The following is a 19,968-nucleotide window of genomic DNA, read 5'->3' on the forward strand; positions in this document are numbered from 1 at the left end:
GTGAAGATGGAAGAGGGATCCTGCATAGGGGCACCCCTCCGAGCCCTAGCTACAGCCGCACTCCCATCCCCACAACCAAATACTCGAGGAGTCCTGTGGTAGTAGCCACTCTCGGCCATGGTACCAAATGAGGCAACACTTTGGCTTAACCGAAATGTCCACCATAGCCCCTATCTGCAACAACCACAGATTTACCCCCGCAATAATGGACTCGACCTTCAAAAGTGGAGACATGATGAGGGGACACTGACAGGGACATGTATACGGATAACAGTGTGGCGACCTTGGGAGAACTCTGGGAGAGGTTACGGCTACCAAGAGGAAACAACCTGAGATACATTCAGGTCAAAAATCTACTCCGTAAGGATACAATGACATGTCCCCAGATGCCAGCACATTCATTAGTAGAGGAACTGCTGGAGGCGGGTGACCTAGGGAAGGGAAGCTGTGCGGACATGTACGGGCGACTGTTGGAGGAGGAATGCTACCCCTGGACGAGACAAGGAAAAACAATTGGAGGAGGAACGAGGCATAGAGATAGGGGAATGACTCTCTGGATTGAAGCACTGCACAGGGCGAACATCACCTCCACGTGCGCAGGGCCGAGCCTAACGCAGCTAAAGGTGGTGCACAGAGCGCACCTAACCAGAACTTGAATGAGTAGGTTCTTTCCGGAGGTGGAGGACAAATGCGAGCAGTGCCAGGGAGGCCCGGCCAACCACACCTACATGTTTTTAAAAAAATAATTTTTATTGAAGGTTTTCATAAAATATCAATAACAAAATGAGAAAGAAAAAAGAATCCAACAGGGTTAAGTACAAAACACAATCTAAAAAAGCAACCCCCCAAACCCCTCCCCCCCCCCCCCCCCCCCGTACATAAATAATAAATTAACATTAACACCCCGACTTAACACAACAGGTGTATACACCCCCTCAGACCCTCCAGTGTAAATAACATAAACAAAAATAAAGTAAACCCCCCCCCCGAGCTGCTGCTGCCATTGACCAATGTCTATCGTTCTGCCAGAAAGTCTAAGAACGGTTGCCACTGCCTAAAGAACCCTTGTACCGACCCCCTCAAGGCGAATTTCACCCTCTCCAATTTAATGAACCCTGCCATATCGCTGATCCAGGATTCCACGCTTGGGGGCCTCGCATCTTTCCACTGAAGGAGAATCCTTCGCCGGGCTACCAGGGACGCAAAGGCCAGAATTCCAGCCTCTTTCGCCTCCTGCACTCCCGGCTCCTCTGCCACCCCAAATATTGTGAGCCCTCAGCCCGGTCTGACCCTGGATCCTACCACCCTCGACACCGTCCTCGCTACGCCCTTCCAAAATTCCTCCAGCGCTGGGCATGCCCAGAACATATGGGTGTGATTTGCTGGGCTCCCTGAGCACCTAACACACCTGTCCTCACCCCCAAAGAACCGGCTCATCCATGTCCCGGTCATGTGTGCCCTGTACAGCACCTTAAACTGTATGAGGCTGAGCCTCGCGCACGAAGAGGAAGAATTCACCCTCCCTAGGTCATCTGCCCACGCCCCCTCTTCGATCTCCTCTCCCAACTCCTCCTCCCACTTACCTTTCAACTCCACCACCGAGGCCTCCTCCTCCTCCTGCATCACCTGGTAAGTTTCCAAGATCTTCTCCACTCCCACCCACCCCCCCGAGAGCACCCTGTCCTGTACTGTGTGTGGCAGTATCCGTGGGAATTCCACCACCTGCCGTCTGGCAAACGCCCTTACCTGTAAGTACCTGAAGGTGTTCCCCGGGGGGAGCCCGTACTTCTCCTCCAGCTCACCCAAGCTCGCAAACGTCCCGTCCACAAACAGGTCCCCCAACTTTCGTATCCCTGCCCTGTGCCACCCCGAAAACCCTCCACCTGTTCTTCCTGGGGCGAACCGGTGGTTCCCCCGTAATGGGGTCCACGCCGAGGCCCCAAATTCCCCCCATGCCGCCTCCACTGCCCCCAAATTTTGAGGGTCGCCACCACCACTGGGCTCGTGCTATACCTCCTTGGAGGGAGCGGCAGCGGCGCCGTTGCCAGCACCCCCAGACTCGTACCTACACAGAACGCCGTCTCCAGCCTCTTCCATGCAGCCCCCTCCCCCTCCATCACCCACTTGCGCATCATCGTCGCATTGGCGGCCCAGTAGTACCCACAGAGTTTGGGCAGCGCAAGCCCCCCCCTATCTCTACTCCGCTCCAGGAACACCCTTCTCACCCTCGGAGTCCCTCGCGCCCACACAAACCCCATTATACTCCCGTTAACCCGCCTGAAAAAAGCCTTCGGGATAAACACGGGGAGGCACTGGAGCAGGAACAAAAACCTTGGGAGCACTATAATTTTGATTGACTGCACCCTACCCGCCAAGGACAGCGGCAATGCGTCCCCCCTCTTGAACTCCTCCTCCATTTGCTCCACCAGCCTTGTAAAGTTAAGCCTATGCAGGGCCCCCCAGCTCCTGGCCACCTGGACCCCCAAATATCTGAAGCTCCTCTCCGCCAATCCCCCTCTCCTGGTCCCCGAGCTGAACTACGAACAGCTCGCTCTTCCCCATATTGAGCTTGTACCCCGAAAAGTCCCCAAATTCCCTAAGGATCCTCATTACCTTTGGCACTCCTCCCACCGGGTCCGCCACATACAGCAGCAGGTCGTCCGCATAAAGCGACACCCTATGCTCCTCCCCACCCCGCAACAACCCCCTCCAGTTCCTCGACTCTCTCAGTGCCATAGCCAGGGGTTCAATCGCCAGTGCGAAGAGCAGGGGGGACAGGGGAACCGAAGGTACTCGGACCTCCTCCTATTTGTGGCCACACGCGCCATCGGGACCTCATACAACAGCCTAGCCCACCTGACAACCCCCTCCCCAAATCTGAACCTCTTCAGCACCTTCCACAGGTACCCCCACTCTACCCTATCGAAGGCTTTCTCAGCGTCCATCGCCACCACTATCTCTGCCTCCCCCTCCCTCGCCGGCATCATGATAACGTTCAAAAGCCTCCGCACATTCGCGTTCAACTGACTCCCCTTCACAAACCCCGTCTGGTCTTCATGAATGATCTGCGGCACACAATCCTCAATCCTCGTGGCTAAGACCTTCGCCAGCACCTTGGCATCTACATTTAGCAAGGAAATCGGTCTGTAAGACCCACGTTGCAGGGGATCCTTGTCCCGCTTCAGGATCAAGGAGATCAGTGCCCGGGACATCGTCGGGGGTAAAGCCCCCCCTCCCTTGCCTCATTAAAGGTCCTAACTAACAGCGGGCCCAACAGGTCCATATATTTTTTTAGAACTCGACCGGGAAACCGTCCGGCCCCCGTGCCTTCCCCGCCTGCATGCTTCCTATCCCTTTGATCAGCTCCTCCAGCCCAGTCGGGGCCCCCAGTCCCGCCACCAGCCCCTCTTCCACCTTTGGAAACCTCAATTGGTCCAGGAAACAGCCCATCCCTCCCTCCTCCCGTGGGGGCTCGGATCGGTACAATGCCTTGTAGAAGTCCCTGAAGACCCCATTGATGCCAACCCCACTCCGCACCACGCTCCCTCCCCTGTCCTTAACTCCCCCGATCTCCCTAGCTGCGTCCCGCATCCGAAGCTGATGCGCCAGCATCATACTTGCCTTTTCCCCATACTCGTAGACCGCCCCCTGGGCCTTCCTCCATTGCACCTCCGCCTTCCTGGTGGTCACCAGGTCGAATTCGGCCTGGAGGCTGCGCCTCTTCCTCAACAATCCTTCCTCAGGCTCTTCCGCATACCTCCTGTCTACCCTCACCATCTCCCCCACCAGCCTTTCCCTCTCCCCCCCGCTCCCTCCGCTCCTTGTGGGCCCTAATGGAGATCAGCTCTCCCCTCACCACCGCCTTCAGTGCTTCCCATACCATCCCCACTCGGACCTCCCCGTTGTCGTTGGTCTCCAAGTACCTCTCTATACTTCCTCGGACCCGCTCACTCACCTCCTCGTCCGCCAACAGCCCCACCTCCAAGCGCTACAGCGGGCACTGGTCCCTCTCCTCCCCCATCTCCAAGACCACCCAATGCGGGGCGTGGTCCGAAATGGCTATTGCCGAATACTCGGTCTCCTCTACTCTCGCTATCAGCGCCCTACTCAAAATGAAAAAGTCGATTCGAGAATAAGCCTTATGGACATGTGAGAAGAATGAAAATTCCCTAGCCCCCGACCTTGCAAATCTCCAAGGGTCCACCCCTCCCATTTGGTCCATAAATCCCCTCAACACTCTAGCTGCCGCCGGCTTCCTACCCGTCCTAGACCTGGAACGATCCAGTGCCGGATCCAACACCGTGTTAAAGTCTCCCCCCATTATAAGGCCCCCCACTTCCAAGTCTGGGATCCGACCCAACATGCGCTGCATAAAACCCGCATTGTCCCAGTTCGTGGCATACACATTGACCAGTACCACCCTCTCTCCCTGCAACTTACCACTTACCATTATGTGCCTACCGCCATTATCTGCCACAATGCTCGACGCCTCGAATGACACCTTCTTTCCCACCAAGATCGCCACCCCTCGATTTTTGGCATCTAGTCCCGAGTGAAACACCTGACCTACCCACCCTTTCCTCAGTCTTACCTGGTCTGCCACCTTCAGGTGTGTCTCCTGGAGCATAACCACATCCGCCTTGAGCCCCTTCAGGTGTGCGAACACGTGGGCCCGCTTAACCGGCCCATTCAGTCCCCTTACATTCCAGGTTATCATCCGGATCAGGGGGCTACCCGCCCCCCTCCCCCGCCGACTAGCCATGATCCCTCCTCGGCCAGCCACGCGCCCGCACCCCACACCCGGCCCGTTCCCCACAGCGGCATACCCCCGTCTCGACCCCCCCACCCCCACTCGCTCCAGCTCCTCCTTGACCTTAGCAGCAGCAACTCGATTCCCCCCCCCCCAACCCCGGCTAGGACCCATCCTAGCTGGTTTACTCCCCACACTCCACCCAACAGCCAAGGGGCTGTTTAGCACAGGGCTAAATCGCTGGCTTTGAAAGCAGACCAAGGCAGGCCAGCAGCACGGTTCAATTCCCGTAACAGCCTCCCCGAACAGGCGCCGGAATGTGGCGACTAGGGGCTTTTCACAGTAACTTAATTGAAGCCTACTTGTGACAATAAGTGATTTTCATTCATTTCATTTCATTTCATTGCACGTCCGCAAGTCTACTGACCCCGGCCACCCCACCTCCCCTTTGACTCCTCCCATTGTGTGGCACACTCTCCTCTCCCGCTCCCCATCCACAGGCTCTCCCCCTCCCCCCTCTGTTCTAAACGCGGGAAACAATCCTCGCTTCCCCCCCTCCCCCCAGTCTTCGGCGCCAGAAAAAAGCCCGCGCTCTCCACCTACCAGGCCCCGCCACCAACCAAAACAGTGCCCAACCCGCCCCATCCACCCTCCCCAACCCAAAAGAGAAAAACACAGAGAAAAAGAAACCCAAAACAATGCAAAGGCCCCCCCCCCACCCCCAAACCAAAAATAGGCATAACATATCCACCGCACTCTATGGGCCCCTTCCAGCTCCAGGGGCCCCGGAACCGGAAGTCTCAAGAGGGAATCCTTTTGGCAGTGTTCGCTTCACCAATCTGCCCCAAAAAGTCTGTGGAAACTCCTGAAAAAGGTCTGAGAATCCGTTCCAGACGGGAGCTGCCGAATGCGCGACCTACTCCTCCATGGCCGCCACCGGAAGCCTCGTCCCCGCTTCTTCAATGGCCTTGGTAGATCTTTTCACAGTTGTTCCCTCTGCTGCTGGAATTCACCTTTAATAAAGGCCCTCAAGTCAGCTTGCAGCCTTTAAGCTTGCCCTTCCCCCGCCTGCATGCTGGAAGAGGCTTTGTTTATCCTGCAGTTACAGCCAAATCTTTTACTGTTTCTGCCGGGTCTGGTAACCAAGGGACATACCATTCCTGGGGGACACTGTAGGGGGAATGTTGCAGTCTTCTTCCCACACCAGGAAATGGCGTGGGGGCCCTGTAAAGAGCCCAAAAGTCCGTTCCAAGCGGGATCTACCGAACATGCGACCTAGCTCTGCATAGCCACACCCGGAAGTCCACATTGACATGTTATGGGCAAGCCCCAGACATGTCAGGTACTGGACGACCTTCTTTGAGGCAATGTCCAGGGTTTTGGGAGTGAGGGTGGAGCCAAGCCCAAAAGTGGTGGTCTTCGGGGTATCAAATCAGCCAGAGCTCTTCATGGGGAGTGTTGTGTTCTGTGACCTTGCAGCAGCAATGACACTCATAGAACTGTTGATGAGTTACTTAGAATGATGATTTATTATTTAACACATGGAAGGATAACATACAGAATGCTACACAAACTAGGTTGCTCTGGAACTACCCGATGTGCGACTGTCCTTGTTTATGCCTTACTACGAACTGATGGGACCGGAACATCACATGGCCAAAGTCTGACGCCACCAGCTGGTTGGAGGTCGCATTGCTATCTGCATACAATCTTACTCACAGACATGTCACCACAGGGACATTTGCTTGTAAATATATGTGTTGGGGTTTTTTTTGGTGCAGTTTTGTAATTTATAATTTATGAATTGTTGAATATAAAATATGAAAATCCAATAAAAACATTTTTTTTAAAAGGCATTGCACATCATTTTGGCTTGATCTTATCCAAAAGGCCGCAAAGTGATAATTCTGATCTTATTTCTCCTATGCAATTTGTTTGTGCCTCAGGTGATAATCGAGAGATTACTTCCTTTGAGATTCAGCTTTTTTATTTAGTTCCTAGCTGTTCATAGTCCCTCTGCAGAACCTCATTCTCAGTCCTACCTATGTCATTGGTACTGTTACAACATCCTGGGCTAGTGCGTGGTCAATTCCAGCCCCACTTGACCCGGAGTCGCAACACAATTGAGATTAACTATTAAATCCGAGAAAATACAGGAAGTCTTTGGTTTTTGGCTGCCCAATAATTACAGTTAGAAGGTTTGTAAATTTAAACACAATTAATTTTTATTAATAACAATAACTATAATTAAATAGACAGCAAATTCAACAGGTTAACTACTTTCTAATTCCTAACCCCCATCATTAACTTGCTCAGTCCCCTATATACACACACACATACAAGACAGACAAACACAGAGGGGAAAGAGGGGCAGAAAGAAAAATAATACGAAGAGTAAAAGGATAAAAGTCTTTGTTTCAGATGGACGTCTTCCAGTTTTATTATTTTTGTCTAGGCCTTCAGTTAGGTGAGGTCTTTGGTTTTAGTCGGTAGATTCATCAGGATCTCAAGACTTATCTGTAGATTCAGAAACAGCAGACAAGAAACCTTTTTGGAGTTAGAAAGAAAGAGAGAAAGAGAGAGAGAAAAAGAGAGATAAAGAGAGAGAGAGAAAGGCGAGAAAGAGAGAGAGAAAGAGAGAGAGAAAGAAAGAGAGAGAGAAAGAGAGAGAAGAGAGAAAGAAAGAAAGAAAGAAAGAAAGAACTGTTTCTTCTCTCAGCGTTCAGGAGAATTCGGTTTCCTTCCTGAGATCTCTGAAAACCCCCACCTGGCTGAGCCCTGTCACTGTCTGTCGCCGTGCAGAATATGGTCTTTGTCCAATCCATTAGCCACCAGCCAACCAACTGAACCAAACCCTCCAATCTCTCAGGTGCGAGAAAGTCTGGGTTCTTCTGTCCAAAATCAAAATCTTACCACAGTGTACTATTTTGCAACTTTTGAGTTCCTCATTTTCTCTGCTCGACTTAAAGGTCCATTAAACATCCATGGATCAAAAATGATAACGACAAAGTTAAAAAAATAGAAAATAAAGGAATCAACAGGAAGGATCCTTACAGTACCCACATGCAGCATGACAAGTGGATCCTTGTCCTCGTACTCCAACTCCTCTTCTACCCAGAAGAGACATTCTTAACCCTGGCACTGGGAAACAACACAGCCTTTAGGATTCATGTTCTAGGTTACAGAGAAGAATATTTATCCACAAACCATACTGTCACCTACTACAATTACATTCCTTTTTACTCCCCCACTCTCCCACGGTGCCGTGATTAGATTGTCCATTCTCCCTGCATTTCCTATGCTCATCCGTACAAGGTGCGAGCTTCATTGTCACCTTCTTGGTTCCCATATTTGCCTCCCTCGCAGTCACAGCCATTTGTCCGTGACCATGGAACAAATCAGAATAATCTAACCTAAGGGATGTGACTGCCTCCTGGAACAAAGTGTCCAGGTAACTTTCTGTTCTCTGATCCCTTCAGATCATAATTAAGATTAAGCCAAAAGGTCTTTGTGCTGCAGACATATGCTGCAGATATGGGTGCTGTGGTTTAGACTGGTGTCCACCAGCTCCCAGATACTGCAGCTGCAAAACATCACCTGCCCTGCCACCTTTACTAATTATTTAACTAATTAGGTTTCAAGTTTAAAAATATCACTCAGCTGTTATTTCTGGTTATATTAATTAGTTTAACCAGTTAAACTATAGATTTAATGCTGTACTTGTATCTCACCAGTACTGTTTTTAAATAACAGCCTTGCTTAGAGGAATAAAATCTTAAAGCTCACCAATCAATTATCTACCTGATCATCAAATCAATGCCTTTGAACATACACCAACGACTGAAAGCTGAAAAAAGCAATACCCCTTTCCCCTTCTGTGCCAAATTTCCACCTGCAACAAAATCCCAATAATACACTTGTTCCTCTCCAGCTCCATTCTGTGCGGTCTAAAGTCTGTCTTCTATAGAAGGCTAGTGACTCCCACCCAAGTTGCAATTGCTAAGTCAGAGTTCTGTTAGTGTAATGAACACCTATTCAGGTAACCATTTTCAATTGATTGACAGATAATTGTCATTCCAGGCAGTTAATTGCAAGCTTGGCTTTTTAACTAGTTTTCAGTTTTAAAGTTCTAAATCAGAGACCAACTTTTAATCTAAATTATAGTTTGATAAAAATGTACCAGAAATATCCCACCCACACTGAATTCCTAAGTTAGCACTTGTTTGTCACACTCAGGCCCTATTGTCTCCACGCTGTGCTCACACAGAGCACCACCTGAATTGTTGCTGGGAGAGACATTTTCATCTGCAGGCAAGTGGCTTTATGATGATGCCCTGATATCAATGTTTTATCACCAATACAAATGTTTCTCCTTGGACTCTGACAAAATTGGCTCTTAACCCTATTTTTCCCACATTTCCCCTACTTTCAACATCAGGTTGTAAAAGTGTAATCATAAGATATACTTGCATTACTTTATATACCAGGCTTTAAACTCAGCACAACAATCAATATGATGACTACCATAATTATTACGATGCTAACAGGTCCAGTATGTTCAGAATTATGTGGTAATAGAGTTGGAATAATTATGCCTTCAATCCATCCACAAACCAAAGGGGAACAGAATGCTTTATAAAATTCATTTATTTTAACTCCAGTTCCAGTGGTACGGATGTGTTGGCTTTATTGTGCAAATACAGTTCTGTTTACATGTTCCACAATATATTCCACAAGAATATCTATAATGCTATAGGCGATTAAGTGCTTCAACAGATATTGCTACTGATATCACTGTTGAATAAATGAAGTCAGTATCACCGATTTTGTTTAACCAAAACCTGTCAAAAAGTGTGCTCGGCAATTGTACATGACAAATGATTCATGAGACCATTTAATAAAGGATGGCTGGTAATTCTTTAGTGTTGAAACTGTACATCTATCTTCAGCCAGGAAAATAACTCCTTTGTTCATTTTCTTTATGGTAGACTTGTGCTTATAATAGTTTTTGGTGATTGGTCAATGTATTTATTCTTGGCACACTGAGCAGCACCTTGCATCGCGACATAGGTATTCATCACACATTGTCTAACTCGATTGTCAAGATCATTCTCCGCAGCGTAGCATCTTGTGCCTATGGATAGATTGAGAAACAGAATTTAATGTATGACTTGATTCATGAACGTTTTTTCCTCAAAATGTCTCTTTTGAGCAGATCAAATAGAAGCGCTAATTGTAACCCTCAGAAGTTGATGTGCCAGGGTGTCCAGGTGGCACTGCCAGGGTACAAGGCTGGCAGTGCCAGGCTGCCCAGGTGCTAAGTTGGCACTGCTAGGGGTTGGGCCGGGTGGGTGCATTTCTCATTGGAGGGGGATGATGGGGGTTCCAGAGGCCTCAACAAAGTTTTGGGGGTGACGGGGGGAGGGGGGGGGGGGGGTGTCGATAAATCGGGTGGGGGGCCTGAAAGCGGGGGCGGGGGGTGCAGAGATCGGGCTGCTGGACAAATGGCGCCCTGAACTGCGAAATTGACTCCAGTGTTGTCTCGGTGGGTGTTATAACCTGCCTACTGACGATTGGCTGGGGACTAATGATTATCCCACAATCCTATGGGAGTATGAACTTCCCCAATGAGGGGGGCGGAGAAACTCCTACTATAAATAAGCTGGCCAGTCCAGGAACCAGGAGGAAGGAGAAGGTAGCAAGGGAAGTTACTGCTACTGCTATGTATATGTTGTTATAGTAAATAAACCTTATTATTTTGTATCCTTAAAACTCGTGCTGGATTCTTCGGGGCCCTACAAAACTGGCGACGAAGGTAAAAGTGAATAGCTGTCTACACTGCTGAAGCCACCTCCCTGGATTTTTGTTGGATACAGGTTGGAAGTTGTTTTCTATTATACCATGCCTCTGTACGGACGTTTGGATGTTTTTGATGCTGCGCTGGAAAGCTGGAACCAGTACACGCAACGGATGCGTTACTATTTCCAGGCAAACAATATCACTGAAAACGAGCGCCAGGTGGTCATATTGCTCACCGCCTGCGGACCGCATACGTTTGGGGTGATTAGGAGCCTTACGTACCCAGCTGCGCCGGACACCAAAACGTTTGACGAACTTGTGAATATAGTGGGGCAACACTTTAACCCAACCCCGTCCACGATAGTCCAGCGTTACCGGTTTAATACCGCTGAGATGACCCCTGGAGAATCCCTTGCCGATTTTTTTATCCAGGCTACGCGGGATTGCGGAATACTGTGACTATGGTGAGACCTTGTCAGAAATGTTACGCGACCGTTTGGTTTGCGGTATTAACAATGCGGCCACCCAGAGAAAGTTGTTAGCGGAGCCAACATTGACTTTTCAACAGGCAATACAAATAGTCTTGTCCCGAGAGAGCGCAGAGCGAGGCGTACAGGAGCTACAGGGAATGGAAGTGCATGCCTTGGGGCGAAACCCTTTCCGCCCAAAAACGTCCCCCCGCACTCCTGCGGTACCTTGGGCGAGGCAACGACCAGACCGACGCCAGTGGCCATCGGACATTCCTCCCCGAAGGGAGCCTTCTCCAGAGCCAATGGATGAGGAGCCATGTCCGTGTCAGACTTGTAGGCGCCGACCCCGTCGCGGACGGCGGTCCTGGGGACGCCAGAGGCGCCGTCGTTCCGACCGAAACGGACCAGCCCAGGGGCCGTAACTGGGACCAGCCCAGAGGCCGTACCTTCCATGTGGATGAACCTGCGGCGACCACTCCTGAGGATGTGGAGACGGAGGACGACTGCCTGCAGCTGCATTGTGTGGCAGCTCCCCGTGTGGCCCCCATTAAGGTGACAGTACGGGTCAATGGCCACCCGCTGGAGATGGAGTTGGATACTGGCGCAGCGGTCTCCGTGATCGCCCAGAGGACATTCGACCGCATCAAGCAGGGTATACAGACCCTTACACTAACTGACTCACAGGCCAGGTTGGCCACCTACACGGGGGAACCACTGGACATTGCAGGAACTACAATGACCCCTGTTGTCTATGGACGCCAGGAGGGGCGTTTCCCACTTATCGTAGTGCGTGGCCATGGGCCCAGCCTGTTGGGTCGGGACTGGTTGCGCCATTTGCGGTTGCAATGGCAGCACATCCTCCAAACAGTTTCTGGAGGGTTGACTGAGGTGCTAGGACGATACCCAGAGGTATTCCAGCCTGGTCTGGGGAAAATAAAAGGGGCCGTAGCCCGTATCCAAGTTGAACCAGGAGCCACACCGCGCTATTTCCGGGCGCGCCCAGTGCCTTACGCTTTGCTCGAGAAGGTAGAAGGGGAGCTCACTCGTTTGGAGAGTTTGGGTATTATCAGGCCTGTCCGTTTTGCTGACTGGGCAGCACCAATTGTGCCAGTAATGAAGCCAGATGCCACAGTTCGCTTGTGTGGCGACTATAAACTTACAGTGAATACAGTTTCCCGACTCGACCGATACCCAATGCCTCGCATAGAGGATCTCTACGCGAAACTTGCAGGCGGACTCTCATTCACAAAATTAGATATGAGTCACGCCTACCTGCAGTTGGAGCTGGACCCTGCCTCCCGACCATATGTAACAATTAACACACACCGGGGGCCTGTATGAATATACACGGTTGCCCTTTGGAGTATCCTCTGCCTGCGCAATTTTTCAACGTGTTATGGAGGGCATTTTGAGAGGTTTACCACGTGTGGCTGTCTACCTAGATGACGTGTTGATTACAGGGACGTCGGAGCAAGAGCATTTGGAAAATCTGGAGGCTGTCCTTAAACGCCTTTCGGAGGCTGGAGTCCGTTTACGTCACACAAAGTGCGTATTTCAGGCAAAAGAAGTAGTCTACCTAGGTTATCGGGTGGACCGCGAGGGTCTGCACCCCGTCGCAGAGAAGGTGCGTGCAATTCAACATGCCCCCACCCCGACTGACACTTCGCATCTTCGTTCTTTTCTCGGTCTCGTAAACTATTACGGGAAGTTCCTCCCCAATCTGGCAACTACGCTGGCCCCCTTACACCTGCTGCTAAAGAAAAATCACACCTGGGTTTGGGGTCAGCCGCAAGAAACCTGCTTTCCGGCGGGTAAAGCAACAATTGTCGTCGTCTGGGTTACTAACCCACTATGATCCGGGGAAAGCCTTTGCTCGTCACATGTGATGCATCCCCGTATGGTATTGGGGCTGTCCTGTCCCACAAGATGGAGAACGGGGCCGAGCGACCGATAGCTTTCGCCTCCCGCACATTGACTGCAGCGGAGAAGAAGTACGCGCAGATCGAGAAGGAGGGCCTGGCAGTGGTTTTCGCGGTGAAACGCTTCCACCAGTATGTGTACGGCCGCCATTTCACTATCGTGACTGATCATAAGCCCCCTGCTGGACTCTTCAGAGAGGATAAGCCGATACCGCCCATTGCTTCTGCACGGATCCAGCGCTGGGCTTTGTTGCTTGCTGCATATGAGTATTCTCTGGAGCACAAACCAGGTACGCAGATAGCAAATGCCGACGCACTGAGCCGATTGCCTTTATCGACCGGCCCCATGTCGACCCCCACGACCGGTGAGGTGGTCACAACCCTAAATTTTATGGACACCTTGCCTGTCACGGCATCACAGATCCGTGAGTGGACCCAGACGGAGCCAGTCCTGTCAAAGGTTCGGCACATAGTCCTGTATGGTGGGCAGCATAGACAGCTCCCAGGCGAGTTACGGGCATTTTCCTCCAAGCTGTCAGAGTTCAGCGTGGAAGACGGCATCCTCTTGTGGGGGACGCGTGTGGTTGTCCCGGAAAAAGGCCAGGAGCTGATATTATCAGACTTGCACAATGGGCATCCGGGCGTGACCAAGATGAAAATGTTGGCCCGGAGTTATGTCTGGTGGCCAGGCCTCGACACCGACATTGAGAAGGTGGCCCAAAACTGCTCCATTTGCCAGGAGCATCAGAAGCTTCCGCCGGCCGCGCCCCTACATCACTGGTAATGGCCAGGGCGGCCTTGGGCACGCTTACATGCAGATTTCGCAGGGCCTTTTCAGGGATCCATGTTCCTTCTACTAATTGACGCCCAATTAGTAGAAGGTGGGGGGGGGGGTGGGGGGGGGGGGGGGGTGGGGGTGGGGGGGGGGGGTGGGGTGGGGGGTGGGGTGGGGGGTGGGGGTGGGGGGGGGGGGGGGGTGGGGGTGGGGGGTGGGGGGGGGGGGGTGGGGGTGGGGTGGTGGGGGGTGGTTGGGGGGGGGGGGGTGGTGGGGGGGTGGGGGGGGGGGGGGGGTGGGGGTGGGGGGGGGGGGGGTGGGGGTGGGGGGGGGGGGTGGGGGTGGGGGGGGGGGGGTGGGGGGGGGGGGGGGGTGGTGGGGGGGGGGGGGGGGGTGGTGGGGGGGGGGGGGGGGTGGTGGGGGGGGGGGGGGGTGGTGGGGGGGGGTGGGGGGGTGGTGGGGGGGGGGGGGGGGGTGGTGGGGGGGGGGGGGGGGGTGGTGGGGGGGGGGGGGGGGTGGTGGGGGGGGGGGGGGGGGTGGTGGGGGGGGGGGGGGGTGGTGGGGGGGGGGGGGGGGGTGGTGGGGGGGGGGTGGGGGGGGGTGGGGGGGGGTGGTGGGGGTGGGGGGGGGGTGGGGGGGGTGGGGGGGGGGGGGGGGGGGGGGTGGTGGGGGGGGGGGGGGTGGTGGGGGGGGGGGGGGGGGTGTGGTGGGGGGGGTGGGGGGTGGTGGGGGGGTGGGGGGGGGGGGGTGGGGGGGTGGTGGGGGGGTGGGGGGGTGGTGGGGGGGGTGGGGGGGGTGGGGGGGGGGTGGGGGGGGGGGGGGGGGGGTGTGGGGTGGGGGGGGGGTGGGGGGGGTGGTGGGTGGGGGGGGGGTGGGGTGGGGTGGGGTGGGGGGGGGGGGTGGGGTGGGGTGGGGGTGGGGGGGGTGGGGTGGGGGTGGGGGGGGGGGGCACTTAACTCAACAGAAAAACTGGGATTTGGAGATCAGGGCACCTTTTTTTAAAGGGTGTCCCAATCTCAAATGAAGTCAAAGTCCCCACCCCCCATGACATCAGGTACCCCGACAGACAATGGGAACATTCCCACCCTTCAGTCTGCCCACAACCCCCATGCCAGGGCACTACCCGGCCATATCACCATTGAGCCCCGGCGTGGTCATTATGACTGGTTTCCGATTTTGGAAACCAGCGGTGATTGCCGCCCCCGAGGAATATCTGACGACCCTGAAGCAAAGGCGTTAAGCCGTTTATGAATATTAAAATTCAGCGTGAAGCTGGGGGGGCGATCTGAAAGTGAGTTCTCGCCGTTACAAATCCCGTTATGCCCCTCTCTCTCGAGTTAGAGCCCATAATGGGATTTGTGCTGTGGCAAATGGACCCAGAAAATCATGGCCCCGTCTTAAATTGCAATTTGTTTATTTCATTGTTATGCTCATTGATTCCAATGAAGTTGACACAATTATCTGTCAATTGACTTGTTTCAGCAACTATCCCATGTACCATCATAGAAACATAGAAAATAGGCGGAATAGGCCATTCGGTCCTTCAAGCCTGTTCTGCCATTCATTATGATCATGGCTAATCATCCAACTCGATAGCCTGTTCCCACCTTTCCCCCCAAATCATCTGATCCTTTTGCCCCAAGAGTTATATCTAAACAATGTTTTGGCCTCAAGTACTTTCTGTGGCAGCAGCACGTTAGCACAGTGGTTAGCACTGCTGCCTCACAGCGTCAGGCACACAGGTCAGATTCCAGCCTTGGGTGACTGTGTGGAATTTGCACATTCTCCCAGTGTCTGCATGGGATTCCTCCGGGTGCTTCGGTTTCCTCCCACAGTCCAAAGATGTGCAGGTTAGGTGGATTGGCCATGCTAAATTGTCCCTTAGTTCCAAAAAGGTTAGGTGCGATTACTGGGTTACAGGGATAGGGTGAGCCTAGGCAGGGTGCTCTTTCAGAGGGTTGGTGCAAACTCGATGGGCCGAATGGCCTCCTTCTGCACTGTAGGGATTCTATGATTCTAAAAATGTCACAGGCTCATCACTCTCTGGGTAAGGACATTTCTCTTCATCTCAGTCGTAAACGGTCTGCTCCACATCTTCAGACTGTGACCCTCTGGTTCTGGACACCCCCACCATTGAAAACATCCTCCTGCATGTACCCTGTCTAGTCCAGTTAGAATTTCACAGGTTTCTATGTGATCCCCCCTCGATTTTCTGAACTCCAGCAAATATAATCCTAACTGACTCAATCTCTCCTCAAATGTCAGTCCCACTATCCCAGGAATCATTTTGGTAAACCTTCGCTGCACTCTATCTAGAGCAAGAACATCTTTCTTCAGATTCCCCCTCCTCTGACTCCTTGCATAGGTTCCCATCCCCCCTGCCATTTTAGTTTAAATCCTCCCCAACCAGTCTCGCAAATTCCCGCTAGGACATCAGTCCTGAATTATACTTAAGACATTTGCAAAAGGAAGAAGGAGATTTTGCCTTAAATTCATTGAAATGCAGTGTTTGAGGACTTTCGATGGTGGCCATGGAGTGAGTGGTCGCACATTTGGCAGCTCCTGCTCGAGGCGTTTTTGTTGGTCCTTTTCCCTGATTAACGGGCGGATGATTTAAAATAGAAAGGTGCAGGAGTGGTGGAGGGAGACTATACTCCACCGGTGACTGGATTAGTGGATCAGAAGTGGTTTTAGAAGAAAGGAGCTGCAAGAACAAGAAACTCTTCCTGCGACAGAGGGAAAGATGGAGCAAGGGGTCAGCCCTACCAGCCCAATGGTCGATGGAGCAGCTGATGGACTTTTGAATGAAAAGCTCAGTCAGGAGAGAAGGACGCTGTGGAGGACCTGGCGACAACGATAGACCCACTGAAAGTGCGGAGTGACTGGGTAGAGCTGAGGTTGGAGACCCAAAGCCGGGCAATCCAGAAGGTGGAGGAAACGGTGGGGGGCCACGAGGAGCATCTTACTTTGTTGCCGGCCGAAATCAGGATGTTGAGGGATACCCAGAAGCGGCTCAAGGAAAAGTGGAGGATCTGGAGAACCGCACCCGGAGACAGAATTTGAGGATTGTGGGGTTGCCAGAGGGCATCGAGAGAGCGGGCGCTGGCTCTTGTGCAGCCAAAATGCTGGAGAAGCTGTTGGAGAAGGGGGCCTTCAACTGGCCACTGGAGGTTGATCGGGAGGCTGGTGAGGAAGCCGCAGGAAAACGAGCCACCGAAGGTGATGGTGGTGAGGTTACACCGATTCCTTGATAAGGAAAGGATCTTGAGGTGGGCCAGGCCGATGAGGAGATGTACCTGGGAGGGCAATGAGCTCCGGGTATCTCGGGACCTGGGTGCAGAACTGGCCAAGAGGAGAGCGAGTTTCAACCAAGTTTAGTCTGCCCTCTTGAAGAAGGGGGTGAAGTTCGGGTGACCCACAATGGTGGCGAGTATTACTTTGGAACACCGGAGGAGGCGATGGAGTTTGTTGGAGACAATGGGCTGGCAGGAGAAGGAGGACATTGAACTTTGGAGGAGGTGTTTGGAATGTTGGTTCTCTCGGCCCCACTGGCTGGGGTGTTTTTTCTTGTTCTACTGTCACTGTTGTTATTTTCCTGTTTCTCTGGGGGGAGGTCGGAAGAGAACTTTTTTTCACTCTGGGATCGTGATTTTTTTTTTGCAGAGTTCGCTGGTGAGATTCTGGAGGCTCGTGTTGGGTGAGTTTCCCCTTTTTTCCAATGGGTTAGTCTCTGTGGTGGTATGTATTAGGGATATTAAGGTACCCAGGGATGCCGAGAGGCTTTTGGTAGATAGATACTGGATCCCGATTGGATCAGCCTGCTGGCTCCACCCAGCTAGGCGGAGTATAAGAGCCCGGGTTCTCCCAGCAGCCGCATTCTGTAACTGTGCTGCTGGGAACAAGTCTGAGTAATAAAGCAATCGTTCGACTCCTTCTCATCTCGTCTCGTGAGTGATTGATTGTGCTACAATTTATTACGCAGACTTTTAAGGACATGGAGCTCTGAATCATGCCGGAGTGTCTGCGAATCAGCCCCCACGCGGCAAACGCAGCGGCCACTTTTAAACATTGGTTAGCGTGTTTCCAGGGATACCTCCGAACGGCCCCCGGCATACCGACAGAGGAACAGAAAATCCAGGTGCTGCATGCCAGGGTGAGCCCTGATATCTACACACTTATAGAGGATGCCGAAGATTTCCCAATGGCGATCGCGATGCTGATAGGAATCTACGTTTGGCCCGTCAACCAGGTCTACACACGCCACCAGCTCGCGACGAGATGGCAGATCCCCGGAGAATCGCTGGACGAATTCTACAATGCACTGTTGATACTGGGGAGAAACTGCAACTGCCCATCGGTGGCGGCTAATGAACACACAGAGCTGCTGGTCCGAGATGCGTTCATGGCAGGTATGCTTTAATCCCAATTTCGCCAGCGATTGCTTGAAAGACACACTAGACCTCAAAGAGGCACGGGCCCTCGTGGCCTCGTTTGATGTGGTGTCACAGAACGCCCGCGCCTAGGCGCCCGACCGCGCGGCACCGTGGACCCCCGCCGCGACCGAACCCCGGGACCCCCCGCCCCCCGCAGGCCTGCGCTGCCAGAACTGCGGATCACCCGGGGGGGCCCCGCTGCTACTTTTGCGGGCAGGAAACACCCCCGGATGCGCTGCCCGGCCGCTCAGCCCTCTGTAAAGGGTGCTGGGAAAAAGGGGCACTTCGTTGCTGTGTGCCAGGCCCGGGGGGTAGCCGCAATCTCCGGGGGAGAACCTCAAACTCAACCCCTCCAGCGATCCATGTGCGGCCAACGGGCACCGCCATCTTGGGTCCCGGACTCCACGCGGGAGGGATAGGCGCCGCCATTTTGTGCCCCACTGGCAACGTGCGATCCATGGGCGGCGCCATCTTGCCCGCCCTGACCGTGTGCGACCTGTGGACGCCGCCATCTTGGCTGGCGTCTAAGGACCCTGGGATGGATGGCCGCACGGGGCCTGAAGAAAATGCCCCGGTGCAACAATTACGACTGGCTTCGGTGACCCTGGACCAGTCGTGGTCCCAAACGCTTCAAACAGCATCAACAACGATATTCGTAAACTGGTACGAGACGCCCTGCCTGATCGACTCTGGGAGCACGGAGAGTTTTATACATCCTGATACGGGAAGACGCTGTTCCCTTTCGATCCACCCAAGTAATCAAAAAGAAATTTCTGGCGGTGGGGTCCCATTCGGTAGAGATAAAAGGGCTCTGCATCACGAACATCACGGTGCAGGGGAAGGAGTTCAAAAAGTACCGGCTGTACGTCCTTCCGCACCTCTGCGCTGACACACTCCTGGGATTGGATTTTCAGTGCAATCTCCAGAGCTTAACGTTTAAATTCGGCGGCCCTATACCCCCACTCACTATCTGCAGCCTCGCGACCCTCAAGGTCGATCCGCCTTCCCTGTTCGCGAATCTCACCCCGGATTGCAAACCAGTCGCCAGTAGGAGCAGACGGTACAGCGCCCAGGACCGATCTTTTATCAGGTCAGAAGTCCAGCGGCTGCTGAGGGAAGGCATAATTCAGGCCAGCAATAGTCCCTGGAGAGCCCAGGTGATAGTTGTAAAGACCGGGGAGAAGCAGAGGATGGTCGTAGACTATAGTCAAACCATCAATAGGTACACGCAGCTGGATGCGTACCCTCTTCCCCACATATCCGACATGGTCAATCGGATTGCACAGTACAAGGTCTTTTCCACGGTGGACCTTAAGTCCGCCTACCACCAGCTCCCCATCCGCCCAAGCGACCGAAAATACAATGCTTTCGAAGCAGATGGGCGGCTCTATCATTTTTTAAGGGTTCCATTCAGCGTCACTAACGGGGTCTCAGTCTTCCAACGGGTGATGGACCGAATGGTTGATCGGTACGGTTTGCGGGCCACGTTCCCGTATCTCGACAACGTCACCATCTGCGGCCACGACCAGTAGGACCACGACGCCAACCTCCGCAAATTCCTCCAGACCGCAAACGCCCTGAATCGCACATACGACAGCGAGAAATGTGTGTTTAGCACCGACCGTCTAGCCATCCTTGGCTACGTAGTACGAAATGGAGTGATAGGCCCCGATCCCGAACGCATGCGCCCCCTCATGGAGGTTCCCTCCCCCACTGCCCCAAGGCCCTGAAACGCTGCCTGGGCTTCTTCTCTTATGATGCCCAGTGGGTCCCCAACTACGCGGACAAGGCCCGTCCGCTAATCCAGTCCACGGTCTTCCCC

General features: G+C 53.2%; 1 protein-coding gene across 2 annotated transcripts in view; it reads right to left on the reverse strand.

Annotated features, from left to right (window-relative positions):
- Positions 1-9,386: 9,386 nt before the first annotated feature.
- c15h11orf65 (chromosome 15 C11orf65 homolog) overlaps positions 9,387-19,968 on the reverse strand; it is a 147,975-nt gene continuing 137,393 nt past the window's right edge. For both annotated transcript variants that reach the window (XM_072476789.1, XM_072476788.1), the window contains one exon: positions 9,387-9,884. In XM_072476789.1, the coding sequence (XP_072332890.1) occupies positions 9,730-9,884 (155 nt within the window). In that variant the 3' untranslated portion in view covers positions 9,387-9,729. The remainder of the gene's footprint in view (positions 9,885-19,968) is intronic.

This window comes from Scyliorhinus torazame, chromosome 15 (genome assembly GCF_047496885.1).
Source record: "Scyliorhinus torazame isolate Kashiwa2021f chromosome 15, sScyTor2.1, whole genome shotgun sequence".
Lineage (NCBI taxonomy): Eukaryota > Metazoa > Chordata > Chondrichthyes > Carcharhiniformes > Scyliorhinidae > Scyliorhinus > Scyliorhinus torazame.